This window comes from Mustela nigripes, chromosome 8, assembly GCF_022355385.1.
Source record: "Mustela nigripes isolate SB6536 chromosome 8, MUSNIG.SB6536, whole genome shotgun sequence".
Taxonomy (NCBI): domain Eukaryota; kingdom Metazoa; phylum Chordata; class Mammalia; order Carnivora; family Mustelidae; genus Mustela; species Mustela nigripes.
The window spans coordinates 5,700,126-5,727,452 of record NC_081564.1 but is presented as its reverse complement, the minus strand read 5'-3'; the positions used below and the strand labels follow the sequence as shown (position 1 = coordinate 5,727,452).

At 46.9% G+C, this 27,327-nt stretch overlaps 1 protein-coding gene across 2 annotated transcripts; it reads left to right on the top strand.

Moving 5' to 3' along the window:
* Nucleotides 1-1,155: 1,155 nt before the first annotated feature.
* On the top strand, nt 1,156-25,600 carry TCTN2 (tectonic family member 2). Of its 2 annotated transcripts, XM_059408252.1 has the most exons (18): nt 1,157-1,375; nt 1,504-1,611; nt 2,079-2,155; nt 2,995-3,190; nt 6,032-6,132; nt 8,485-8,681; nt 9,183-9,309; nt 10,206-10,350; nt 11,997-12,062; nt 13,024-13,158; nt 13,407-13,484; nt 16,587-16,667; nt 17,488-17,599; nt 20,130-20,236; nt 23,377-23,530; nt 24,464-24,589; nt 24,741-24,829; nt 25,069-25,600. In XM_059408252.1, exons 1-18 carry the CDS (start codon nt 1,294-1,296, stop codon nt 25,170-25,172), a joined length of 2,085 nt encoding a protein of 694 aa, XP_059264235.1. In that variant the 5' UTR covers nt 1,157-1,293; the 3' UTR covers nt 25,173-25,600. The 2 variants fall into 2 exon arrangements, with proteins under 2 accessions (XP_059264236.1, XP_059264235.1); XM_059408253.1 differs by lacking the exons at nt 23,377-23,530; nt 24,464-24,589; nt 24,741-24,829; nt 25,069-25,600 and adding an exon at nt 20,670-21,667 and having other exon boundaries at nt 1,156-1,375.
* The last annotated feature ends 1,727 nt before the right edge of the window (nt 25,601-27,327 follow it).

Here is a 27,327-nt window from a genome sequence, read left to right as displayed (position 1 = left end):
ATGCCGGTGCTAAACCTGCACAAATCCATGATTCTGTGATAGTGAAAGAACAAAGCGAAGCTCAGTGCAAGGCATTTGTAGTCCCTCAACTTTGAGATCGCTTTCAGAATGTTAGTTTTGCTCATCAACTAACACGGCAAACATTTATTTGGTATTTGCTATTTGTCAGGCCTGGTGTAGACATGGATCTTTTTTTTTTTTTTTTTTTAAGATTTTATTTATTTATTTATTTGACAGAGATCACAAGTAGGCAGAGAGGCAGGCAGAGGGAGAGGGGGATGCAGGCTCCCCACTGAGCAGAGGGCCTGATGGGGGGCTCCATCCCAGGACCCTGAGATCATGACCGGAGCCACCCAGGCGCCCCAGACATGGATCTTTTCAGCTAACCCTCACGCCCCCGCTCCGAGAGCTAACAATGAGTGAACATTTATTGAGTCCTTACTATATGCCAGGCATTGGTGTAGACTCATTAATATGGTACTTCATTGAATCCTCACACAATCCTATGGGGGAAGGGACTATTCTCTCCCTTCTATGGATAAGGAAACTGAAGTTTGGAGAGGCTAGGGGAGCTGCCGCAGGTCATCTAAGCGCAGAAGGAGGACGAAATCCCACAGAGACCTCAGAGCCTGCACGCCCGGTCACGGAACTGTAATAAGGCGTGGAATGCTTTGAGACTACTGACATCAGAATTAAGATACTTTGGCATCTGCCCTCATGCCGGGCAACACGTTTTGTGTTCTTTTTAAGATCCGCTTTCGGAGTGCTGACAGCGCTCTGCGGTAAAAACAAACCACACAAAACTCTTCAAAAAACCAGGAGAAGGACCATGAAAACAGTTCAGCCGCGCTCCACAATTACAGCACTGCAGCCTTACCGCTTACTGGCTGCATCCCAAAGTCCTCCTAAAAATCGAGTTTATTTAAAGGACCGCGTTTAAGAAGCCGGGGTCCGTGGGCTCGCTCTTGCTGAGTGACTGAATTAACTCTAGGTTGGGGGAACTCTTAACCACGCAACCTTTTTCGTGATCCCTCGGGTGGAGATTCCAGAGCGCACGGCCTGTGGGCGGGGCCGGGATGCTGGGCCCGGGCCGGGGGCGGGCTCTCTCCTGCGGGCCGCCCAATCACCGCCCGCCGCTCCGCAGGTCCCCGGCCGATTGGTGGTTGCCATAGCTCCGGTTGGTTTGACAAGATGGCGGCGGCGAGGCGGCGCGGGCCGGGCCTTCTGGCCCTGTGCTTCCCAGCTTCCAAGGCGGGCGCGCTTCTGTGAAGCCAGTCCCGCCAGGCCCCAGGCATGGGCTTGCCGCCTCCGGCCCGTCCGCTCTTGGGGCTCCTCCTTCTGCTGGGCATCCTGAGGCCGCTGTGGGGGGACCTGGGTGTGTACCGCAGGGCAGAGGCCTGCAGGCTGCGGGTTGGGGAGGAGGCGTTTAAGGGGCCAGACTTGGGACTCCTCCCGGGGTCCTTGCAACTAGTAAGTCCGCCCTTCCCCTTCCTTCCCGCCTAGTTTTCCTTCCTGCTTTCATCCGCATGACCGGTCCCGCGGTCACTGCGTCCCTGGTGGGAAGCACCGAAGGTGTGACCGTGTCCCTGACCCTGCTGCAGGACCAGGAAGGTAAAACGTCCGGCCCTTCCTGTGGGGGTGGCGTTGGGGGTGGGGTGGGCCGGGGTCAGGCCGCCCAAGGAGCCCGGGGAGGTGGCATCGCAGGATGTGGCATCCCCGGGGACCTCGGCCGGCAAAGTCGCCATGGGAGCAGGGCTGGGAGGCTGCTGCGGACCAAAGAGGTCCGACGGGCGGGCTGGGGGAAAGAGAGCTTGGGACAATAATGGCTAGCATTCACGGTCCCCTCTGCTTCATGTGCACCCCGCGTTTTCCCAGCAGGAACAGTAATATCCTTTCATGCCATTTAACAGATGAAGACACTACAGAGAGGCTGTCACTTGTCACTTGTCCACAGCCGTACAGCTTGTAACAGGCCCAGTCCCCGGCTGGGAACAGGATTCCCTCCTAGGGAGCCTGACTGCAGCCTGCACACCCTTAGCTGCTGGGCAATGGTGTCTGCGTCCTAATCTTTCCTATAGGATTATTGCCGGTTCCGGCTTGTGGAGTGCTGACCAATGAGACGGGAGACTGGAGCTTGACTGTGACCCCCGCTGTGGTAAGCCAGAGGTAAAATGTTCTCGGTGCCACCAGTGGAGACTGCACTGCACTCTTTGGTTGGACATGGTACAGTTTTCTCTGTGTTTGAACTACCACGACCCCGTGGGTTATCACATCGGGTAGACACCCACCCAGCCCAGTAGGTGCTGATGCCCGGGTCAGGGGTCCTTGGACGAGTTTCAAGAAGCTTCTGAACCCTCTGAAATTTTCTGTAATGTTCTGTGTGTGTTTTTCTGATGAGAGAAGGTTAACAGCTTCCATCGGATTATCAGATGGGTCTGTGACTCAAAAATCTTCAGGAATCACTGTCCTCACCCAGCTCTGAGCTTACGTGTAAGGGTACTCAAGCTGGGAGAGATGAAATGTCTTCCATTTAATAAATGTTTTATTGAGTGCCTAGTATGCGCAAGACATCAACTCTGGAGATAAAGGCTGGGAAAGGCAGACTTTGCTTGCATGTCAGGAACTGGGGACTGTTTTCATTGACTTTTTAATGCGTGTATTTGATGTTCTGCTGATACACTGGTAGGACGATAAAGAAACTAAAATCATGCTGGACACACTGAGTTGATTTATCAGACAGACCCGTGTTTAGTCTTCTCTAATATCCAGACGTTGCTTGGTTTCCTGTTGAACTGAGGATTAGGAATCGGGTCTTGCCTAGTGCCCTAGGCTTACCGGGTGAGACTGAACAGAATAATGTCGTTTTTGTATACAGTTCTTTTGTAAAGTGGGCTGAGGTGATGGGTGATTTTATCGTGTTTCCCATTGTATGTTCTTAGAATGATTCATGCTGTGTTCAGTCACTTTGAAAGGGACAACATACTTTCCTTTCAGAATGCACTGGAGGTGACAGTGAGGTTGAAGAGGGGTCGGCAAAGGTGTTCCTCTAATGAGACGGAGTCCTCCTCAGAGTCCCCGTGTATGGTCCAGGCTCTTCTGGTATCAGCATCTCGCAATTCATCCTGTTTAGCTCATCTACTCATCCGAGTGGAAATTTATGCCAACTCTTCTTTGGCCCATAATGCATCAGGCAAGTAAAATCTTTGACAATCAAAACATTCACTGCCGACTTTATCTGTTGGGTTATAGGCGTTTGCCACATAATCTGTACACTCTGCTCTTGAGTCCGTCTTGCCTTCCTAAACCTACTTCCTTTTTGTTTGAGTTTCTTGGTTTAGAAATTCCCACTTTGTCCTCTTTGACTTAATTCGGATCTGTTTTATTTTGCTCTACTGTTTGTACCCTTGTGGACTGCCTTCAAGGGAGAGCGTGAAGTTCGTTTCTGTGCATCGGATTCTTGTGACTCCATCTTGAAACCAAACCAAACCAAACCAAAACAAAACAAAAAAGCAAGGGAAAGATTAATGAAAGAGTTTACAAAACAAACAAAAACCCCCAAAATAGATTTTCAGTGAAAGCTTTGGATAACCAGCTTCTTTTTCCCAAGGCAGCCTCTTAATATACACTTATGGAAGTGTGTGGTATTCTTGTGTTTAAAAAGAGCACGCACACACACACTAATAACACACAATTTACTATTCTATACCTTTTAAAAATAAATGCCATGCAAATGGAAAAGTGTTCCTTATTGTTTTTAATAGCTCCTAGTACTAGTACTGGAGCTCCCTTGTTTGACTCGTCTCTTACTGATGGAATTTCAGGCAGTCCCGGCTTGTGATGTGTAACCAGCGCTACAACAGACAGCGCTGTGCACACACGTGTTTGGACTTGAAAGTGGTATCGTGTTATTCTCCCTTTCCCATAGCAGTGTTCTCAGAACGAGAGAATGTAGGTGTGCCGGTGGTGAGGGGTCCGGTTTGATAGGTGCCGCCTACCGCAACCACCTCCAGCATCTCTCGCCATTATGGTCATCTGGGATGAAGGGAGCCATGTGGCTCCTTTGTAGCAAAGGTCTGTCACTTTGAGACTCCACAGCATCATTTCCCTCATCACTGTCCCCCACTGTGGTCCTCTATGTGGTTTTGGAAGTGGAGGGGATTGGATAAGCGAAGATAGGGCCGTTCAGCGGGCTACTCTGCCCTCAGTGTGCTGGCGTGGAAGGTTCTCCAAGACAGATCTCCAGCTGCGGAAAGCAGATGCAGCTGGGTGCCTACAGCACGGAATGCGAATATATATTTATATTTGCACAAAGAAGTTCTGGAAGGCTGTCTGAGACGCTGACCGTGGGGGACCCTTTGGAGGAGCGATGTGGGAACAGGAAGGGGCGGGCTATGAAGACTTCACTGTGAACCTTTTTCTTAGATCCTTGTGAGTTCTTTGAACATGTGAAGCGGTGACCTATTTAAAGGTTTCAAGTTTTATTTTTAGAAGAAAAAACATTCTCTAATGTTTAAAATTGAAAACAAACCCACAAAATAATATCCGGGGGGTGCTTAAAAAAACTACCGGAGGGATGAAGGGTAGCCCTAACATTCAAAGTAGTAGTAAAAAATCTTGACTTGACTACATTTAGGTAATAAAATTTCTTTTAAAAAATTTTGAGTCCATTTAGGTAATATTTCAAAGCATCTTTGTGCAATTAGCCAAACTTTGGAAAATTAGAGTGTCTGTATACTGATAATTATGCGATGTCCGGTCTGACCCCATGAAGGTTTGAAACATTTTGCACCCAGTCAGACAGAGCTCAGAACAAGAAAAAGGATGGAAAGACAGACAGGAGGTACGTGGTATGCCTAGTAACAATGAAGCTAGCCAACAGCAGAGGAGACGTATAGATAGATACACAAACATCTATCTATATATCGTATAGTAAAACCCTATTCTAAAATGCCTTGCTTCCGCCCGACAGGTTTAATTATACTGATGGTCAGAGCCTTGTCTGGTCTCAGTGACATAGTCTGTTACTCAGACCTTCTCCTCATTCCTGATGCCATTGACATACGGGGGTTCTACTATATGATAGTGTAGACTACGTAATTAGTGGGGCTTCACATGCTGCAGCTGTCGTGTTCTTGAAGTTAAATGTTACATAGAGTTTAAAGAAATCCTCGTTACCTAGTTTTTCAAGAGGTACCAAATCCTAGGGCAAAGGTAAAATCAGGGGGCGCTTGGGTGGCTCAGTTGGTTAAGTGTCCGAGACTTGATCTTGGCTCAGTCATGAGTTTGAGCCCTGCGTCGGGCTCCATGCTAGGTATCAAACCTACTTAAAAAAAAAAAATGTAAAATTCAGCAGACTGAAAGTTTTACCCAGTAAATTATTGCAGAGAAACTGGGAACACTGCTGTCTGGATTCTGAGTTAGGAGGTTGAAATGTAATACAACATATTCCTTTTCCAGTCCATGTAAAAATTATTCATTTCCCCGCCCACTTTCACCCTGGAACCAGAATCAGGATGTGACGAGTTGAGTCTACAGTGCGATAGGATAGGAGGTTGAGCAGGTAGCATCATTAGATAGAATCTTGCGGCCAGATAGGCGCCAGATAAGCCATCTGAACCCTCCCCGTGGTTTCGGTTTTATCTGCTAGAGGAGGTAATGAAATGGAAGGAGTCAGTGCTTAATGTGAGCCCGTGCTATGAAAAGCATTGTTCAGCGTATAGAAACATAGAATCAGTGCCTTACGGTTATCCCAGCTTGTCAATTTTAGTCCCTCGATTATCTTTAAGATCAACCACAAGTTTCAGTTTATTATGACTCGCACATTTTCCTGTATTTGGGGTTTTGTAGGCGTGATAGATAACAGGCCTGGGGGAGGGTTTACGCACAGCTCAGGGATTCCTTAATGTGTCCTATATGGTCCTGGTGATTTATAAAACAATTGTGCAGCTTTATTTCGAGCATCCAAAAAACCATGGCAGTGTTTTGTCTGCATGTTTCATAGCTGGACTTCTCTGTTCTTTGTGCTTTTCAGAGAATGTGACTGTTATTCCCAATCAGGTGTATCAGCCCCTGGGTCCTTGTCCCTGTAATCTGACAGCTGGGGCCTGCGATGTTCGCTGCTGCTGTGACCAGGTGGGTATGTCCTTTCCCATTCCAGGTGCAGAGGTTCTGCTGCCTGAGGGCATGTGAGGAAGACCAGCCAGTCCCCATCCACAGCTATTTGAGCGATGGGCTTTGAAAACTAAGATTGCGTTTTGTGTTCAAATTGAGTATTTCCTCAATTTAATTTCTCAATCTAATACTCAAATTGAGTATGTTTAGTTCTGTCGGTCTAGTTTAGGGAAGGAAAAAAAAATGGATCTCTTCCAATAAAGTCAGCATTCAGATGATTATACTGAGGGGATGGTGTTACTCTTAGTGAGAAGCCTCTACGGAAAGGTAATTTTTTTGGTAAATAGAGGTACACAACCCTCACGATGACCCCACTTGAGAACATTTCCGTTACACCAAAAAGAACCCTTTGTGCTCCTCTGCAGTATCTCCCCTGCCCACTGCCCATCCTGGGCCCCTCTTCCTCTGTGCTCTGGCTTTCTGCATTGGCCTGTTCTGGACGTTGCGTGTAAGCGGATTCCGATAGCCTGTGGTCTCCTATGTCTGGCTTTTCTCGCTCGGCATCTTGCTTTCAAGGGTTCCACATTGTGGCAGGTGGCAGGAGCTGCGTTCCTTTTTATGGCCAAGTCACATTTCAGTGCAGGGATAAACCACAGATTTCCAATCCGTTTATCAGATGATGGACATTGGGATTACATTCGCTTTTTGGCTGTGATGAATAAAGCTTCTGTGAACATTTGTAGGCAAGTGTTTGTTTGGATGTTGGTTTCCGATTCTCTTGGGTAGAGTACCTAGGAGCGGAACTGCTCTGGCCTATTGGCAACTGTAGGTTTAACCTTTGGAGGTTTTCCAAAGTGGCCGCACCGTTTTACATTCCCATCGGCGGGGAAGGGTGGCGATTTTCCCCATGTCCTCACCTACCTTTGTTACAGTGATCTCTTGGATTTTAGCCGTCCTCGTGGGTGTGAAGTGGTAGTTTGCTCTGATTTTCATTTGCATTTCTGTAGTAGCAAATGATGTTGAACATCTTTTCATGCGTTTACTGGACATTTGTGTATCTTTAAAGACATGTCTTCCTAGGCCCTTTACCCATATTTTTATTGTTTTTATTTATTTTATTGCTGTTAAAGTATAAGAGTTTATTATACCCTTCTGGAGACTAGTCTCAAATCAGGTATGTGATTTGTAACAAGTGTCCCCATTATGTAGGTCGTCTACTTTCTTGTAGGTATCATTTGAGGCCCAAAAGTTTTGTAATTTGGAGTCTGGTTCATCAGTTTTTTCTTTTGTTGCTTGTGCTTTTGGCGTCATAGTTGGGAATCTGTTGCTGGATCCAGGTACTATCCGCATCTGTCATCCTTCTTTGCGATTTAAGAGGAATGACAGATGTGACACATTTCCTGGGACTCCAGTCACTCCTGATTTTGGTTGAGCACAATTACGTTGTGGTTGGTTTCACAAAACAGAAAAGGGAAAAGCAGAAAAGGGAACTTTAGGGTAGATCTCATGCTAACAATTGCACTTACCAAAACAATTATATTTAATCAAAAAATACAACACATCGTAAATCAGTAGCAGCGGAAGTGTCTAGATGGTATTCTTGTTCTCTGTCTTCCAGACTGCAGTCCTGTGCCCGGTTCTGACTTCTGTGTTTGTCATACTTGGTATCGAAGCATGCAGTGCTAGCCACTGGCCTTCTGGGTCAGTGATGTCTTCTGGGAGCTGCTACTCACCCCTTTAGTCGTGATCCGTTCTTTAATTTGAACTGTTCTTGTTTAAAATGTATTCTTCTACTGTCAGTAAACAAGGCATTTAGGACATAACTTTGAGCTCTCAACACTCTGTGCATCAGGGAAGAAAATGGACAAATGACCGAATACAGGAATGAAGTCACTTCTTGATGACATTAACTGGTTGTGTTCTCGTGTGGACCATAAGGATTCTTAGGAGTTCGGACTGTTTGCCCTGACTCAAAATGTCTTAGGTTTCTCCGGGCTCGGGATTTGGATGGTGATGGCGATTACTCTGTTTTATTCCCCATTTGGAATCTATTCCATATTATCTTCTCTTCATACTGTTCCCCCCCCCCCCTCCCTCTCTGTCTTTTTTGTGGGCACATCTCACATCCCCAGTAAGGATGGGATTCCCTGAACGGTTTGAAATCCCTGACCTGGAGGCTTATTAGGGAATTGATGAGAGGAATTCCAGCAGGATTTTACTTCCTGTGAGCTCGGAGCACAGGAGCCTGGACAGGAGACTCTGTTCCAGGCTTCCTCAGTGGCGTCCTGCTCGCCTGAGTGCCTCTGGGGGTTGGAGAGGGGGCGCCCCACGGCAGCTTCTGTCTGCTCACTGCCCCTCTGTTTCCTTTCCAAGGAATGCTCGTCCGATCTAACGGAGCTGTTCAGAGAGGCCTGTTTCACCGGCGTTTTCGGAGGCGACGTCAGTCCCGACTCTGACCACCTGTGCTCTGTGCAGGAGAGCCGCGGGGCGCCCGGCTGGTTCCCGTTCCTGTGTGTGCAGTCCTCGCCGGCCAACTCGCCCTTCCTGGGCTACTTCTACCATGGCTCCGTGTGCGTGTCCTCTCGCGGCCCCGACCTCACTGCCTCCAGTCGCCCCCAAGTCAGTTCTAGATTTCTGTTAGCAAGTTTATTTAGCGCTAAGGTTTTAAAAGAATTGGGCCTCACTGGAGAGAAATTGTTGATGCCACAAAGAGTTAACAGTGGCCATCTGGGTTTGGGGAAGGAGGGCTGGGCTCCCTGGGGGCTTGAGTTTCTTTCTTGCACCTTTCCCTGATGTCGAAATTTGACAGCTTTCTTCTTTTTCTCCTCCTCCTCTTCCTCCTCCTTCTTCTTCTTCTTCCCGCCCCTCCCCCTCCTCCCCCTCCCCCTCCTCCTCCCCCCCTCCCTCCTTCTAGAATTCTCATAACATAAAATTAGCCCCTAACCACTTTCAAATGTGCACCTCTGTGGCTTTTAGTCCATGTGTTATTTTTGTAATTAAAAAAGTGAAACAAAAGTTGAAAGGAGATACAGCCGCGAGCAGCAGTGGTCATCCTTGTCGTTCATCTACAGCTCCTCTCAGCGGCGCGCTTCCTTTCGAGTGCATCTGCGTGCTGATCTAAGAGACCGCTCAGACTTCGGTTACAAGCAAGGAGATCCGATCATGACTGTAGACAAGACCTATGTCACCATTCCGCAGGTAAGCATTTCAATTGCGATGTGCTTGGGGCCTTTAACATTTTTTCCCATCTTGTTAATTTAACTTAAAAAAATCTTATCCTAAGTTACTTTTCTCCTGTGGACTTCCCAGGCGTGCAGCTCTTTATGGTGTCGATTTTAATAGTCTCTCTTAAATTAGCCACTGTTTTTGCTAAATGTGAGAGTGAACTTCCCAACCAAAAGACATTCTCTCAATTCCATGGAACTAACTACCATTCTGAGCTTCTGTTAGTTTAACAGCCAATTTCTAATAAGCTATAAGTAGACAGTAGACAGTTTAATGTAATAGTCCAGAACTTTGAAAAATATCTCAAGGCTGTAGAGTTTTATGTAAAACTTTTTTTTTTTAAGTCCAAAATCATGAGGAAAAGATATTTGTGGGAAGAAAACGTTGGAGTCTAAACGGCCTCTCTTCACTGTTCAAGGAATCCATTTTTATGGTTTTTTTTTTTTTAAAGATTTTATTTATTTATTTGACTGACAGAGATCACAGGCAGGCAGAGAGGCAGGCAGAGAGAGAGGAGGAAGCAGGCTCCCCGAGGAGCAGAGAGCCCGACGTGGGGCTCGATCCCAGGACCCTGGGATCACGACCTGAGCCGAAGGCAGAGGCTTAACCCACTAAGCCACCCAGGTGCCCAGGAGTTTTCTTATTTTATGTTACATACTTCTACTCCTCAACCAGCTGCTTCCAGACTGTGATTAGCGAATGAACTAGATAGTTGATTTGTGGCTCATCTAGTCAGTGAACTTGACATTATTTGAAGACTAGCCCAGCAGTAGGTGTGGGCTGTGGGAAGAAGGCCCATATGGGCCACTGACCTGTGTTTTGTGATTTGACAGAGCTCATAGCCTTGTTGGGATTTCCCTTACCCTCAGGTGTCCCTGGCTGGGCAGTGCGTGCAGAATGCGCCCGTGGCGTTCCTTCACAATTTTGATGTTCGGTGCGCTACTAATTTGGAAGCCTACCAAGAGCAAGATGGTGGCATCATCCACGCAAAGATCAAGAATGGTGCGGTAGGAGGTACGTCATGTTTGTCTGAGAAAAGAACGTGGGACTCCTGGGTGGCTCACTTGGTGAAGCGACTCGACTCTTGATTTCGGCTCAGGTTGTGATCTCAGGGTCGTGGGTTCGAGCCCCGTGTCGTCGGGCTGTGCACTCAGTGGGGGAGTCTGCTTCTCAGCTTCTCCCTCTGCCCCTTCCTGCGCGTGCTCTCTCTCTTTCAGATGAATAAACGAATCTTAAAAAAAAGAGAGAAAGAACACAGACCTGAGTGTCTACATAAACTGCGATCCCATGAGGATATAAATCACTTCCACTGGATCAACTTAAAATACTTCAACTCTCAACTGAAGGAAAGGTTTTCCTCAGAGAAAGCCCAGTTCCATAGGGCAGCACATCCCATATTCGTTCTTCTCTACAAATGGAGGTAGAACTCATAACGGAGAATTAACTGTGTTGAGGTGTACAGTTCGGGGACATTTCGTTCCTTCACAGAGCTGTGCCACCACCCCCTCTGTTTAGTTCCAGAACATTTTCCTGCCCCTAAAGGAGATACTCACTATACCCTGACCCCTAGCAACCACTCCTCCCCTTTCTGTCCCTGTGGATCTGCGTGGTCCGCGCTTCCCATACACGAGGGATCCTGTGGGAGTGGTCTCCATGTCTGGCTGCTTCACTTACCATCATGTTCGCAGGGTTCCCGGGCTGCCGCACTGACCAGAGCTCCGCTCCTTTTTGTGGCTGTGTCCTGTTCCATCCCACGAACGATCGTGCCACATATGTCACCCGCTCATCCTTTGTGGCATTTGGGTTGTTTGGCACGTTGTTGGCAGCTGTGGTCCTGCTGCTGGGAACGCTCGTGTGCGACTGTCTGTGTGGGCACACGTTCGCGTCTCTCTGGCCCTGCACCCAGTTGCGGGATGGCCAAGTCACATTGTGATTTGACTTTCTTTCTTTCTTTTTTTTAAAGATTTTATTTATTTGACACAGAGAGATCACAAGTAGGCAGAGAGGCAGGCAGAGAGAGGGGGAAGCAGGCTCCCCGCTGAGCAGAGAGCCCAATGCAGGACTCAATCCCAGGACCCTGAGACCATGACCTGAGCCGAAGGCAGAGGCTCAACCCACTGAGCCACCCAGGCACCCCCTTCTTTTTCTTTATAAGATTTTATTTATTTGTCAGAGAACGAGAGAGCTCAAGCAGGGGGGAGTAGCAGGCAGAGGGAGAAGCAGGCTACCGGCTGAGCAAGGAGCCTGATAGGGAACTCCATCCCAGGACCATGGGATCATGACCTGAGCCCATGGCAGATGCTTAACCGAGCCATCCAGGTGTCCCGTGATTTGACTTTCTGAGGCAGCGCCAAATCGCGTCTAGAGCAAGCGCACCGTCTTCTGCTCGCCCTGGCAGGGGCCCGCGTGTTCGCTCCTGCAGGGGAAAAGCTCTCAGATCACAATGTCCCTGACTGCCAGTCTCCTCCCCAGTTATCATCAGATGCCAAGGCCCGTGGGATCCCCCTGGGGGGCGTCTGGGGAGGTGGAGGGTTAGCAGCTGGCACACAGGTCAGGCGCGGTCACCGTAGTTGCCTGGTAAGCTTGCCCTTGACCAAGTCTGCATGCTTGTGCTGGGCCATGTCTTCTCAGGAGGCTAACGGACCCCGGTATCTCCTCAGGCATCGTTACGCCGAGAGTAACCTACGAGGAAGCCGCCGACCCAGACGCATTCATCACCAGGACAGGTATTTGAACTCAGGCTCCCTGTCACCTCTGCAGAAACACGTAGGTCATTTCTGAGAAGGGATACATAGTCCTGGAGGGAAATAGATTTTTACAAAGAATTAAAAAAAAAATTTTTTTTTTAAAGATTTTATTTATTTAACAGAGAGAGAGAGATCACAAGTAGGCAGAGCGGCAGGGTGGTGGTGGGGGGTGGAGCAGGCTCCCCACTGAGCAGAGAGCCCGATGTGGGGCTCGATCCCAGGACCCTGAGATCATGACCTGACAAAGGCAGAGGCTTAACCCACTGAGCCACCGAGGTGCCCTGATTTTTACAAAGAATTTAAGGAGCTTCCCCACAGTTAGAAGTTTGGCCCACATTTGGTTTGTTCCTGACTTGTCTTGCCTCGCTGCACAGCACTGTCTGCCGCTTGGAGCCATTCCTCACAGCCCTGAGCTCTGTGGGCACCAGGGGCCCTGCTGGTCTTCAGGGAGACTGTATATAGGCTTCTTCCTCTCTCTCCTCCTTTTTTTTTGTTTTTTTTTTTTTTTTTTTAAATAACTAAACTTTGCCATCTTGACGCAGCCAAACAAGACATTCAGAGTTCCGCTAATAGCGCCAGGATTTTTGTTGTTCACGAAGGATATTTCTGTTACCTTACAATGTGTCGAAATTCTCAACTTTATTCATTTCTCAGATCTTCGTGAAGTACCTATAATACGGTAGTGAGCTAGACGGCAGGCCTCGGCTCCCAGGGGCTGACATTCTGTCCCTTGTCCTTGCCAAACACTGGAGCGGGCGTGTGCGTGTGTCGAGCCATGAGCCGCATTCTGGGGGTCCGGCAGTGGAGCGGAAGGGCAGACCTTCCCCCCCGGACACTGTGATGCTGTAGGGGAGGGGGCCCGTGCTGACTCGGTGGGGCCAGTGATCGACCTGAGCCCTCAGGAGGGTCGTTGATCTATGAAAGTATTTTTTATTCGCAGGAACACTTTTAAGCAATGAATCAGCCTCCAGAAATGTGAATGTGGAAGAACATTATATTTTCAGATGGAATAATAATACAATCAGTGAAATAAATGTCAAAATTATCCGGGCAGAAATTAATGCCCACCAGAAAGGTAAGTTTGTTGAGGGCAGTGAGAATGTTTTCAGTGTAAAACATTTCTTTTTCTTTCTTTAAGATCTTCATAATTATTACATGTAAAATTAAGTCAGGCTTGTTTCTTATTGTATTTGTGATTTAACAGAAAACTTTTCTTTTGTATGGCAAAATGTAATTATAAAGTAAAGAAAATAATACTATGGGGATAATTCCTTTTCCTAGTGAAACGGTACACATTGTATTTTCATTTTGCTTTATTTCTAGGAATCATGACACAGAGATTTATAGTAAAATTTTTAAGCTATAATAGTGGTGAAGAAAAGGAATTTTCTGGAAATCCAGGTAAGACAGTATATCAGTGTATGTCAACTGCTGACCCTATAAACATATTTTAATTCGGTACTCTTATACTACAATAATTGTAAGGCACTCTCTCCGATTTTAGTTTGTGACTCTAACCTTTCTCTTCTCTTTTGTGACACTGTATTCTTTTTCTGATAACAACTTTTTTTTTTTTTAATGTGAAGTGTCCTAGATAGTAACAAATTGTTGTAAATGCAAAACATTCTGTCTCTTTAGCTACTAGTCTTTAAAAAAAAAAAAAAAAAAAGATAATGCCCAATAACGTAGGTAAAATTAGCTTTTATAGAACCAAGAAGCTATATATCACGGGGACTGGGAACTTTTTAAGATTTTATTTATCCATTTGACAGAGAGAGATCACAAGTAGGCAGAGAGGCAGGCAGAGAGAGAGAGAGAGGAGGAAGCAGGCTCCCCGCTGAGCAGAGAGCCTGACGCGGGACTCGATCCCAGGACCCTGAGATCATGAACCGAGCCGAAGGCAGTGGCTCAACCCACTGAGCCACCCAGGTGCCCTAATTAATTTATTTTAATTAAAAAAAATTTTTTTTAAAGATTTTATTTATTTATTTGACAGAGATCACAAGTAGGCAGGGAGGCAGGCAGAGAGAGAAGGAGAAGCAGGCTCCCCACCGAGCAGAGAGCCCGATGCGGGACTTGATCCCAGGACCCTGAGATCATGATCTGAGCTGAAGGCAGAGGCTTAACCCGCTGAGCCACCCAGGCACCTCCCCCTTTTTTTTTTTTTTAAAAAAAGATTTTATTTATTCATTTGACAGAGAGATCACAAGTAGGCAGAGAGGCAGGTTGGGGAGAGGGAAGCAGGGTCCCTGCTGAGGAGAGAGCCTGATTTGGGACTCGATCCCGGGACCCTGGGATCATGACCTAAGTGGAAGGCAGAGGCTTTAACCCACTGAGCCACCCAGGTGCCCCATGTTTACTTTCTTTTAAATGAGATTTTAGTGTACTTGTTAATGTGGAGTTTTGGACTTTATAGTTTTGGATTTCAAAGCAGCCTCCTGAAATTTAAGGGTTTTCAGTTAATGATCTAATTTAACAGGATTTCTGAGAAACACCATTAGAATATGTGAAAAGTGTTGACACTCTTGTCCAAAAAGAATTAATTGATTGCAACCCAGAACCAGTCAGTCTGTGAGATAAGCACTTTCCGAGGCAGGAACGGTTTTGGCAGGAGTACACTACACGGGCATGATTCTCAAGGAATTAACTCTCTTACTTGGAAAGACGGCACCAGGTCATAGACACAACAGAGAATAATAGAAGATAATTAATACATGTGGGCTGGACTCACAGAGAGGCCTAGAACTTGAGAGCAGTGGAATGTTGACCGTCCATCTCCACTGCCCATCACGAAGGACCTGTGTCAAGTAGTTTGTGGAGGTTCTGATCTCAGTGCTGGAAGAAAAGCAGAGTGAGTCAGAGTTCTGCACTCTGGCAAGTTTCTATTCTGGGCTGTGTGGAGGAGATTGTACCTGGGAGAGGAGATAGTGTGGGTTGGGGACAGGAATAACTCAGGCGCTGCCAGGGAGGCAGCAACGGGGCCGCTGGGAGGTGGAGATGGGCAGGGACCGACCAGCGGCCGGAGGGCTCGGGAAGGAACCCGGGTTCAATTCTTGCTGCTTCAGGAATGCTCAGAGGTAAGGTCGGAAACACGCACTAGGCGTGAACCCTGACTTCGTCTCGGTTTGTAAAAAAGGCTCTAAAACATGTTTTTGGGGACATAGGAGGAAGTAGAAGTATGATACATTTTGATTATTAGAAATTATTAATTTTCTCAGGAGGAATATTGGTATCATGGTTATGTAGAAGAATATCCTTCCTTCCGGGAGATGTATGTTAGAGCTCTTAGAGGTGAAGTGTCAACTCTAAAGTTTACTTTCAAAAGGTCTCACCAGAAATAATCTGTGTGTGTGCTCATGTAATCCCGAGAAGATCAGGCTGGCTAATTATCCACGGTTGTTGATATTCGGTGGTATTCCCTTCATCTCTGTGTGCATGTGAACGTTTCTTAATAAAAAAGCAGAAACAGGGACGCCTGGGTGGCTCAGTTGGTTAAGCAGCTGCCTTCGGCTCAGGTCATGATCCCAGCGTCCTGGGATCGAGTCCCACATTGGGCTCCTTGCTCCGCGGGGAGCCTGCTTCTCCCTCTGACTCTGCCTTCCACTCTGTCTGCCTGTGCTCGCTCTCCCTCTGAAAAATAAATAAATAAAATCTTAAAAAAAAAAAAAAAGCAGAAACAGTAAGGCGGGCTAATAGGAGAGACTGGGAATAGGACCTGAATCACGAGGGGTGGGGTTGATTTACCGGAGAGTTCCATGGAAAGGCTGCTTTGGTTTAAGACTCCTTTTAAAGCGCCTGGGACCAGCAGTAGCGACCACTCCTCCAGTACTCAGGCGTGACGGGGCGGGGACTGACTCTTGCCTGCTTGTGCCTTTTCAGATTTGATTTTATTATTTTTTTATTTTTAAGATTTTATTTATTTACTTGTTAGAGAGCACAAGCAGGGGAGTGGCAGGCAGAGGTAGAGGAAGCAGGCTCAGCAAGGAGCTGGATGCGGGACTCGATACCAGGACCCTGGGATCATGACCTGAGCCGAAGGCAGTGGCTTAACCGATGGAACCACTCAGGCGTCCCTCAGATTTTATTCTTAAAATTTATTTAAAAAGTCACACATGGGCGCCTGGATGGCTCAGAGGGTTAAGCCGCTGCCTTCAGCTCAGGTCATGGTCTCAGGGTCCTGGGATCGAGCCCCTGCATCAGGCTCTCGGCTTGGAGGGGGGTCTGCTTCCTTCTCTCTCTGCCTGCCTCTCTGCCTACTTGTGATGTCTCTCTTTCTGTCAAATAAATAAATAAAATCTTAAAATAAATAAAAAGTCACACAAATATCTTTGTAAGATATGTGTGAAGAAGAAGATGCGTGAAGATGGTTTCTTTTCTCAAGTGTATTCTGATCACTTTGCCTGTAGGTTTCCTTTCTCTGTGTTATTCCTCTTTTATACTATCTGATGAGGGTTTGCTGTGTTGGGTTAACTTTAGCTACTTCCCATTATCGCGTTTGTCTAGGTTACCAACTTGGCAAGCCAGTTCGAGCTCTGGATATCAACAGGATGAATAATGAGACGACCTTACACCTTTGGCAATCGGGTAATCTGGTTTGGTAATCTGATTCGTGCTTTGACAAACTAGAATTGGAAATAGGGCCTTATTTTGAATCTAATCAAGTAGTTAATCACTTTAAATTCCTGTTGATTTATTTAGCTCATGGGGAGGGTGGAGGAGATCAGGCTTCTACAGCTTTCTTTTGTTTGGTTTTAAATTTAACTTTGTTTGCTCCTGAAATGCTGGTTATTCATAAGGGAGATTTAAATGGGGGTTGGCTGGGGTGCCTAGGTGGCTCGACTGAGTGGCAGATTCTTGATTTCAGTTTAGGTCATAATCTCAAGGTCATATCTCAGGGTCATGAGATGGAGCCCTGAGTCCAGCTCCGTGATCAGCAGGCTGTCTGCTGGAGATTCTCTCTCTCCCTCTCTCTGTGCCCTCCTCTTGCTCATAGTACATGCTCTCTCTCTCTCAAATAAACAACAAACAAACAAACAAATAAATAAATAAAATCTTTAAACATGGGCCTGGCTGTAGAGTCTCTTGTCATTGTTGCCTGTAGCCCCAGATGGTGGTAATTGGAGATATGACCATAACTTTGATCCAAACAATGGGAAAATCTTTGCGTTGGTGCCAGAGGCATTAACTTTCATGTTCAGAAAAGACCATTGATCCTGGGCCAACTATTCATACAGAAAGGCCCCTTTGTTCAGCTTTGAAAAGATTAGAGTAACCATGACTTCAGTTCTTAAGGAATTTGGAAACTTTATTTCTACTGATGGTTTTCGGTTTTCCAAGAAAAACTTTGAAGTAAATCTTTATTTTTATTTTAGCAAAAATAGAGGATCATCTTTTTACTTTCTAGCTGGAAGGGGTTTGTGTACATCAGCAACTTTCAAACCCGTTTTGTTTGGAGAAGATACACTGTCTGGATGTCTTCTAGAAGTCAGGATCCATGAAAACTGTACTCGGCTCAGGTGAGTGTATCATGGTGAATCTACCTGCCTTTTGAGTGGTTTGCTTAAAATGAATTCACCCCCTGAAATGACAGACAACATGAATGTGAAAAATTGCAGTCTGTAGAACACACTTGTGGAAAGTGGGAGTGGATAGTAGTCTCTTTAGAACTGATTCCCGGCCCCTGGATGGCTCAGTTGGTTAAAGCGTCAGACCCTTGATCTCAGCTCTGCTGTTCATCTCGAGGTGGTGAGTTTGAGCCCAGCATTGGTGTCCATACTGGGTGTGGAGCTCTACTTCAAAAAAAAAAGAGAATTGATTGGAACATTGGTAAAAGGGAAAATGGAGTTCTTTGTTGGCACTAGAACCCTTTCATCCATATTTATGTAGTTGCTCTGCTAAAGTCTGTCCATTGTTGGAACCCTGCACTCCTTGAAGCATAAAAAGGACAGGAGGCAGATGTAATTGGTGTGATTAACACTGAAAGAATACATAAGCCTTGGGGCGCCTGGGTGGCTCAGTCGGTTAAGCATCTGCCATCTGCTCGGGTCATGATCTCGGGGTCCTGGAATCCAGTCCTGTGTCAGGCTCCCTGCTCATCCGGGAGTCTGCTTCTCCCTCTGCCCCTCCCTCTGCTCGTGCTCTTGGATATCTCTCTCTTAAATTAATAGCTATGATCTTTAAAAAAAAAAATACACAAGCCTTGTTACATGGTGTATAAGGAACTTTGTACTTATTTGGGTGGCATTTGGAAGGTGTGTTTATGGATACGCTTATGCATTCTTTTTTTTTTTAAATTGAGGTAAAATTCATGTAACATAATCATTTTATTTTTTGAAAGATTATTTATTTATTTATTTGACAGAGATCACAGAGAGGCAGAGAGGTAGGCAAAGAGAGAGAGTGGAGAAAACAGGCTTCCCGCTGAGCAGGGAGCCCGATGCGGGGGTTTGATCCTAAGATCCTGAGATGATGATCTGAGCCAAAGGCAGTTGCTTAACGACTGAGCCACCCAGGCGCCCCATAATCAATCATTTTAAAGTAAATAGTTCGGTCACATTGAGTGCATTCATGATGTTGTACAACCACTGCCCTTATTTTGTTCCGTCTCTGCAGAAGAAAACCTGTACCGATTAACTATCCACCGTGTTCTCCCCTCCCTCCGCCCCGACAACCACTGATCTGTGTTCTATCTCTAGGGACTGACCTGTTCCAGACCTTTCCCATAAATGGATTCCTACAGTAGGTGGCGGCCCCTTCCACTCAGCTTCAAGTTTTCGAGGTTTATCCACACTGTGGCAGGTGTCAGGGCTCTGTTCCCTTTCGTGGTTGAATCCTGATCCTGTTCCACCGCCTGGCTCTGCTCCAGCTTGTTTATCTGCTCATCCGTCCCTGGGCACCTGAGTTATTTCCGCCTTTGGCTGTCGAACAGTGCTGCTGTGAAGGTTCATGTGCCAGTTTTGATTGGAGTCCCTGCCTTTAGTGATCTTGGGTGTAACCATTCCAGGAGAGGAATTGCTGGGTCATACAGGAATTAGATGCTTAATTTTTGGAGGAACCACCACATCGCTTTCAGTGGCGGCACTATTTTATATTCCTACCAGGAATGTGAGATGGTTCCAGTTTGTCCACATCCTCCCAACACTGGTTAATTTCTCTTGTTTTGCTAGTTGCCATGCCAGTAGGTGTAAAGGAGTATCTCACTGGAGTTTGTAAGTGCGTGCATTCTGACCCCATTTCATCTGCAGCATATCCTGAGTAGCATGTTCTCTGGGGAGCTGGGAGAAGATGGGGAGGCACTAAGCAGGGAAGTAGACAGGTGTAAGTTTCAGCAAGGCTCTTGACTGTGGGGAATAAGGCTGGAGTCAGCGGTCTCTGCCTTGCTGTTCATAAGGTTTGTACTTGCCAGTGACATCACTGGAAAGGAGGGATGCGAAATTCCAATTCCTTTTCTTCCTCTTCTTTTTCTGTTTTTTTAAAAGAGAGAAGGAGAGAGAAAATTCCAGGCAGGCTCCATGCCTAGTGTGGGGCACAATGGGGGGCTCGATCTCATAACTCTGAGATCATGACCTGAGCCAAAATCAAGACTCAGGTGCTTAACCAACTGAGCCACCCTGGCGGCCCCACTAAGTTCCAGTTGTTAATCTTTACTTAATCTTATGGCTCAAAGTTCTAGCTCAATATTTACGTTCCTTTTGCTCTCGGATCCCTCTGGCCTGTAAATTTAGCCTGGTGACTGGGTACGTGATCTACGCACCTTCCAAGTTTTATGACATTCAACGGAGTCTGTAAACTACATGATAGCAACATGAGTCACCAATATTTAAAACCCAGAGTAAACGATTGCTTCTGCATATCTTCCTCTAGTGGCTTAGGTCCCTCCTGGGCAGGCCATTGAAGAGAATGCAGGCGCCCAGCCGCTTTTAATGCCTTTTCCTCTGGCAAGTTTTTATTTGGGCCCCCAGCAAGTACAACCTGGACACTCCATGGAAAGGACCTCAGGATGAGCCCTACTGGCCGTGCGCTGAGAAATGTCTTCCTCTCTTGCAGGGAGAATGCTGCCGAACTACTTGACTCGTTAATACAAGCAACTCATGTTGCAATGAGAGGCAACTCCAATTACAGCGATCCTAGTGACGGCTGGCTGGAAATAATCCGTAAGTCAGAGCTGCAGAGATGTGCGGCGGGTAGCTCGTCGCTGCGAGTGTGCCATGTGGGCTGTGTGGGGGAGTCGTGGGATGAGTCTTCTGCCTGCGCTACAGCTTGGCTGAGTTCTGTCTAGAGGTTAGCTGTCCGGGCATCGGGCTCTTCACATTCCTTACCTCTTATCCATGAGGACTTTTTTTTTTTTTTTTTAAATATTTCATTTGTTGGGGCGCCTGGGTGGCTCAGTGGGTTAAAGCCTCTGCCTTCAGCTCAGGTCATGATCCCAGGGTCCTGGGATCAAGCCCCACATCGGGCTCTTTGCTCAGCGGGGAGCCTGCTTCCACCTTTCTCTCTCTCTCTGCCTGCCTCTCTGCCTACTTGTGATCTCTGTCAAATAAATAAATAAAATCTTTAAAAAAAATATTTCATTTGTTTATTTGACAGAGAGAGACACAGCAAGAGCAGGAACACAGCAGGAGAAGTGGGAGAGGGAGAAGCAAGCTTCCTGCTGAGTAGGGAGCTCGATGAGGGGCTCAGTCCTAGGATCCCGAGATCATGACCTGAGCTGAAGGTAGACGCTTAACGACTGAGCAACCCAGGCGCACCCCCCTGCTTTTAAGAGGAAATCCGCATGAAGTTCAGTGCCCCGTTGTTTTATGAGCTAATGGCCTTTGTAAAAGAAAGTCTAAATGAAGAATGAAGATTTTCAGTCTGTTTCAGTTTGCATTGCTATTTTCGATTGCCAGGAATATGGACAGTTGAGAGCAGACTTTACAGTTTATACAAGCAATGTTGCTAATTTAAAACAAGGTGATTGAAATGATGATGCTGAGTGAAAGAAGCCAGACAGACGTGACCCCGAACCCTCCGGTGCCATGTGTACGAGATGCCCAGAATGGGCCGATCTGCTGCCACAGAGAGTAGCTCGTCACCAGGGCCAGGTGCAGATGGGAGCGAGTGAGGAGGGACTGCTAATGGATACAGGCAATAAAAATGGAATTTGGTGATGATGGCCGCACAACTCTGTGAATATACTGGAAACCATTGAAATGTACATTTAACTGGGTGAACGGTCTGGTGTGAAATGTCTCTCAGGACAGCCGTTACAATAGAAAGAAGTGAGGCGTAGTGGGTAAGAGAGCAGGCCCCACCCAGGCCGGTGGAAAGGCGGCAGTCCTGTGCCTTTGAGCAGAGGAATTTGCAGCATCCAGACCAATAGGGACAGAGCACCAGGAGGCGGAGTGCGTGTGGCTCAGGCAGTAGCGGGGTTCACCTTCTGATCTAAAATGCTGCCCCTGGGCGCCTGGGTGGCTCAGTGGGTTAAGCCGCTGCCTTCGGCTCAGGTCATGATCTCAGGGTCCTGAGATCGAGTCCCGCATCGGGCTCTCTGCTCAGCAGGAGCCTGCTTCCCTTCCTCTCTCTCTGCCTGCCTCTCTGCCTACTGTGATCTCTCTCTGTCAAAGAAATAAATAAAATCTTAAAAAAAATAAAATAAAATAAAATAAAATGCTGCCCCTGAGCTGCCTCTCACTTAGCTCGTCAGGGCAGAAGCTCGAGGGCTCAGCGGGTCGTGGTAGAGCTGGACCCCAGACCCAGCCTCTTTGCTGGCTCCCCGGTGGGCAAGTCAGGGGAGTCTTGAGTATGGAAATGTCCACGGAAGGAAGGCTTCTTCTAGTGCTCTAATTAATGGCATTGCCTTTTGGGGCCAGAAAGAGGAAATTGGCTGTGCATCATCTGCTGACCTAAGTCCCCTCTTGTCACTGAGGACTCTGCCGTGCCCCTCCCTTTGGCCTGGACGGTGGTAAGCAGCTTTCTGGCTCCTGTTCTCTGTGCCCTCTTAGGTCGCTTCCGCTCAGCAGCCTGGAATTCACACAGCGGCCCATCCAGACTCGTGCCTGTGCTCTCCACACCCCTTGTGATTTCGTTTGGATCATTAGGGTCCCGGGTCCCCTGCCCTCTTTGTGCCAGCGAGGGATCATGTAATATGTCTGTGGGCCAGAAGTGCCCCAAATCACTCTCTGACTTTGGGAGGGGTCCTGGGGGCCATGGGGCGCGTAGGCTGTGATGCACCGATCCTTCCGTGCCCTGTGCTTGAGTCACTAGGCGCAGAGTTAGATCCTTTGCTGCTGAGGCCAGCTGGGTGAGCTGTGACATCCAGGGGGATGGAGGGAAGGAGTCAGTAAAGCACGTGAGAAGTAGAGAAACTGGGAGGTTTCGAGATAGAGTAGCCCCAAGGTTACATAAGAAGGACTGAGGTGGTGACATTTTGTTGCCTTCGGGGTGAAAGCAGTTGGCTTCTATGGCTGTCTAAGCCAAAATTAACCCTGATCCTGGTTGATAAACAGAAGAGATGGCGAGGGGCGCCTGGGTGGCTCAGTGTGTTAAGCCTCTGCCTTCAGCTCAGGTCCTGATACCAGGGTCCTGGGATCGAGCCCCACATTGGGCTCTCTGCTCAGCAGGGAGCCTGTTTCCTCCTCTCTCTCTGCCTGCCTCTATGCCTGCTTGTGATCTCTGTCTGTCAAATAAATACATAAATAAACAAATAAATCCTAAAAAAAAAAAAAAAAGAGGGATGTCAAACACACACATCGATGAGGAGGAAGTTGGAAGTCATAAATTGTCACAACTTTCAAGTCCCCCCAGTGTCCCCATGATTTGCTACCCGCCTCCCGCAGTTACTAACTTCTTAGTCGGTTTCATTCTCTTCACTGTGTTACTCTCTGATGACACAATAGGAAATTGCTTCTTCACTCTTTGATCCCTACTAACTGGAGTTGTTAGCACGGATTGCAAATGTCTCAGACGCCTTGTACGAGAACAGCGTCTCATGGTGTTTTACTGCAACTGGATGGTATTTCTGCTAAAGCTCTGGGGAGCCTGGAGCTTGGGAACTGGGTCCAAATGTCTGCTTTTATCACGTGGGTCTGGGATTTTAAAAGTTCCGGTCACTGACTTAACAGATGAGGAAACATTTTGAACACAAGGGCTCGCATGGTCACAGAGTGACGATACCAAGAGCCCGTTAGAGACGAGAGATGTGTAAATGTGATTCCTATCCCAGAACATTTCCCAATTTTGCCTCCGTATCATGGCACTGTACAAAAACCATGGTTATTCTTTCCAAAATGCACAACTTGATATTTTGCTCCAGGCGCAGATGCCGCCGACCCAGGTGCAGCCCCGCCTGTCAGCGTGCACGGCCTCTGCGCGGATGTTCCCGCCCGGCTGCACATCCGCATCCTTTTCTCAGATGCTGGCGCGGTGGAAGGGATGACTCAGCACGAGATCGTTGGCGTAGAGACAAGGTGTGATCGCATCTCGGATAAGTCAGTAAAGTGGCAGGTGCTCCAGAGTTGGGAAATGCTAACCTGCAGTCGGAGTGTTTATTTATGAATTGCAATTATTCCGGACCTGATTATGTGTATAAATGAAACATGTTATCATCTGCGTGTGTAATGGTAACTTGTTCTCCCAGGTGTTTATAAAGCTGTGTGAGGGATTCTGTGCGCTCTCTCAGGGGGCCCAAAGGGGAGAGCCAGGAATCTAATAATCCGTGCATACTGAGTAGGGACTACTGTGGGGAGGGCGTCTCCCCAAGGGGAAGCTGGGGGTCAGCTGCCAGAAGGAACGGGATGGAATGCTGGATGGGCAGAACCGACAGAGGTTAACCACTAAACACAGCTGGTAGCAGTCTTCTGAGAGGGATGTGCTGTGCGTGTACGTGGTGTGTAGAAAACACCTTCATACTCCTCCCAGCATCTGGAAACCCCTCCAAGATGGCTAGCTGCTATTGGTGTTCGTATTAAATTGTTGATTGTTGTAGCTGGGTGGTTCGCTGCGCTGCTCTCTCTCCTTGCGCATATGTTGGAACGTTTACATCGCCCAATGGGGGGAAAAGCACTAGTAGAATTTGAACCTTCTTATTTTTTTTTTTTTTTAAGATTTTATTTATTTATTTGAGAGAGAGACAGTGAGAGAGAGCATGGGAGGCGGGAAGGTCAGAGGGAGAAGCAGACTCCCCATGGAGCTGGGAGCCCCATGTGGGACTTGATCCTGGGACTCCGGACCGTGACCTGAGCCAAAGATAGTGGCTTAACCAAATGAGCCACCCAGGCGCCCAAATTTGAACCTTCTTTAGGAGAATCCCGATTTATATTGTTGCTGTTGGTTCCCTGATACTCTTAACAGGACCAGAAGCCAGTGGTGGGTGTGTTACCTGCGTAATCTTTTCCTTCCAGGTTCTCTACAGTGAACTGGCAGTTCCAGTGTGGGCTTACGTGTGAGGATAAGGCCGACCTTTTCCCTGTCAGTGCCTCTGTCCAGTTCATTAAGATACCTGCCCAGTTACCCCAGCCACTGACAAGGTAATCCAGTTCACGACCTAGCTGACATTATTAGGAAGCAGAAAAATATATACTTGAAAATAAGAAGTTTCTTTCTTTATTCAAGTTTTGATATATTTCATCAGAAGTGTGCTTTTTTGTGCCCATTGTAATCTTCTAAAATGTTTCCTAGATTCCAGATCAATTTTACAGAATATGACTGTAACAGAAATGAGGTGTGTTGGCCGCAACTTCTATATCCACTGACTCGTTATTATCAAGGTAGGGTAAAGCAGGTTTCTGGAAGGGTTATCACTAATATTTTGCCAATTAAAATAGTTTTAAAAAATATGTGTCACAGAAAACTTAAAAAAACACATAGAAGGAGTTTTAAACAATTTACTGATAAGGTTTCCACTTAGAAATGATCACTATTACTGTTTTGGTTGATTTCTACTAAGTAATTTCCCCCCAAAGTTAAGAAATAAGAATTCTGCTTCATTTGGTTCATTTTCTTGCAGGGGAACCTTATTCTCAGTGCGTAGCCAAGGGCTTACTCTTGGCATCCTTCTTCATATTAGCTGCGCTCCTCAGTAACCCCTGGACCAGAACATGCAAAGCTTGAAATGCAGCTACCACCTGACTTCTTTCAGTTCACAGACTTTTGCTTCAGTGACTTGTCGTACTCCTCTGTGCCTTTGTAAAGTTGTAATAAATGCAGTGCTTTATTTTTTAGATTTTTTAAAAGTTAAGTGCACTGTGGATTTAATTCACATACGTAACTATCCAGGTGTGTGGAGAGATGCAGAGCAGACACTCTCATTGCTGGACCAGATCAAGCAAAATGCACAGCAGGGTCACGGTGTAAATAAATGTTATCAGACGCTTTCGTGTATATCACAAGTTCCCACAGTCACGGGAGTTTTGGTCCACATGTTATTCTTACTTTAGAAAGTATTTTCTTCAAATTCTTATATATTTCCAATGAATTGGTTGGTTAATTTCCTCTATTTCAAAGAAAGAATTAAAAATTCATAAAGCCTTAGAAATGTATATACCATAAAATGTATGTATTATTTTGTAAATATACACAAATAAATTGAGGAGGGAAGATGTGGAGGCTGAAGGAGGGAAAGCAATATTGGGAGGAGAGTAAAACAAAACCAGGACAAGAGGTCAGCACAAGTATGATCAGGTACAGGAATCATAGACCCAGGTTAAAATAAGCTGGTTTTCAGTGAAGGATAGTTTTTCCTAGTTGATGCTTGAGAGAAATTCCTCCTGTGGCTCCCTATGAGGGGACAGACAGCATGATGTAGTGTGGGGGTGGGGGGGGTGGATATCTTCAACCACAGCCCACAGGGCCACAAGGCAAATCTCTGCATCTTCTTTGTGGACTAGACAAATTTTAGTCATGTATCAGATGGACTTTGTACAGGGTCAGTAAACCTAATTTTGAGATGTGACTGACTTCCCTTTCGCACTCTGCTGGAATTCGTGGTGCCTTCTGACTTCTGGTGCCTTCTGACTTCCCGGACACATCAGATATGTTGTTGCATTTTCCAGTGTAAATCTGTAAGCCTAGTTCTGTTTTTTTACTGATTCCTATTAAACATGTAACTAATGACATAAAGAAGTTTTCTCCCTCAAGTACCACTCTGTGTACTGCACTGAGAAATACCGATTCCTCCCCTTCTGCTTCTCTTTTTCTTTGATCTGGATCTCTGTGGTGGAAGTGATTACGCCCTGTAGAAAGAGTAAAACAAATTGTCTTTTGTCAAAGAAAAGGAAATATCCACTGGTCAATTAATTGTAGTGATTCAGAAGGTTTTTCTATGGCAGTTAATATAACTAGCTCTGGAAAATTAGTTTGAAATTTTCAAGTGACAGGTAATTGAGCCTGATTTGGTGGGCTTTGTTAGGATGCCTTTTGCAGTTAAGAGGGGAAAAGCTCACTTTGGCAGAAGAATGGGATCTGATGGTTTTAACTTTTCTAAGTTTATACATTCATGTATGCATTTGAGAAATATTTATTGAGTGGCCTCTGCATGCTGGGCCCTGGCAATAACCAAGGCAATGTCGTTTGTTTAGTGGAGCTTTCATTCTAGTGGGGGTGGGGGGGTGGGCAATAAATACAGACAAGATAATTTCAGTGATCGGTAGGTGTGATGAACAAAATAAAACGGGGTGGGTTGGGAGATTACCTTAGCTAGGGGTCTGGGACAGCCTTAGAGGCAGGCACCTTGGAGCTGAGGACCAAAGGAACCAGCTTTGAGAAGCTCTAGGAGAGGGGTGTACTGGGCAGAGGGAGGAATCGCCAAGTTCAAGCGCACGGGCCAGGGAAGATAAAGTAGGCAGGTGTGGCTGGAGCAAAGGGAGTCCAAAGCAGGCGATGGAGATGTTGAGGGCTTGGGGGAAGAAGGCGGTCAGGTCCTGTGGGGGTTCTGCGGGCCGTGGTAAGAAGTTTGGATTTTATTGAGAAAGCGGTGGGAGAAACCAGAGGATTTAAAGTGTGCTACGTGAGCTTTTCGTCCTGCGTCGGAGATGACGGTAGCTGCTGGGCGAAGGATCTGCAGAGGCAGACGTGGCCCGCGGGGCGACAGTGCCTGAGCCCGACCCGCCGTCTGGTCTGCACCGGGCAGGACCCGAGAGAAGGGCCAGCGGCAGGAGTCAGCCGCAAACGCATGATGCGGTGTCATGCTGTCGGTGTGATCTACGGGACGAAGTTGTTCGTGGTTGCGGGGAGCTGGGGACTGACGGCGCTGAGCAGGTGGAATCGT

What these genes read in the sequence shown, in the direction of transcription:
- TCTN2 (XM_059408252.1), top strand. Translation starts at nt 1,294, where the DNA reads ATGGGCTTGCCGCCTCCGGCCCGTCCGCTCTTGGGGCTCCTCCTTCTG. An exon ending in TGACTGTGACCCCCGCTGTG is followed by an intron (nt 2,156 to 2,994) that starts GTAAGCCAGAGG and finishes CTTTCCTTTCAG; the next exon opens with AATGCACTGGAGGTGACAGT. An exon ending in GGAATTTTCTGGAAATCCAG is followed by an intron (nt 13,485 to 16,586) that starts GTAAGACAGTAT and finishes GCGTTTGTCTAG; the next exon opens with GTTACCAACTTGGCAAGCCA.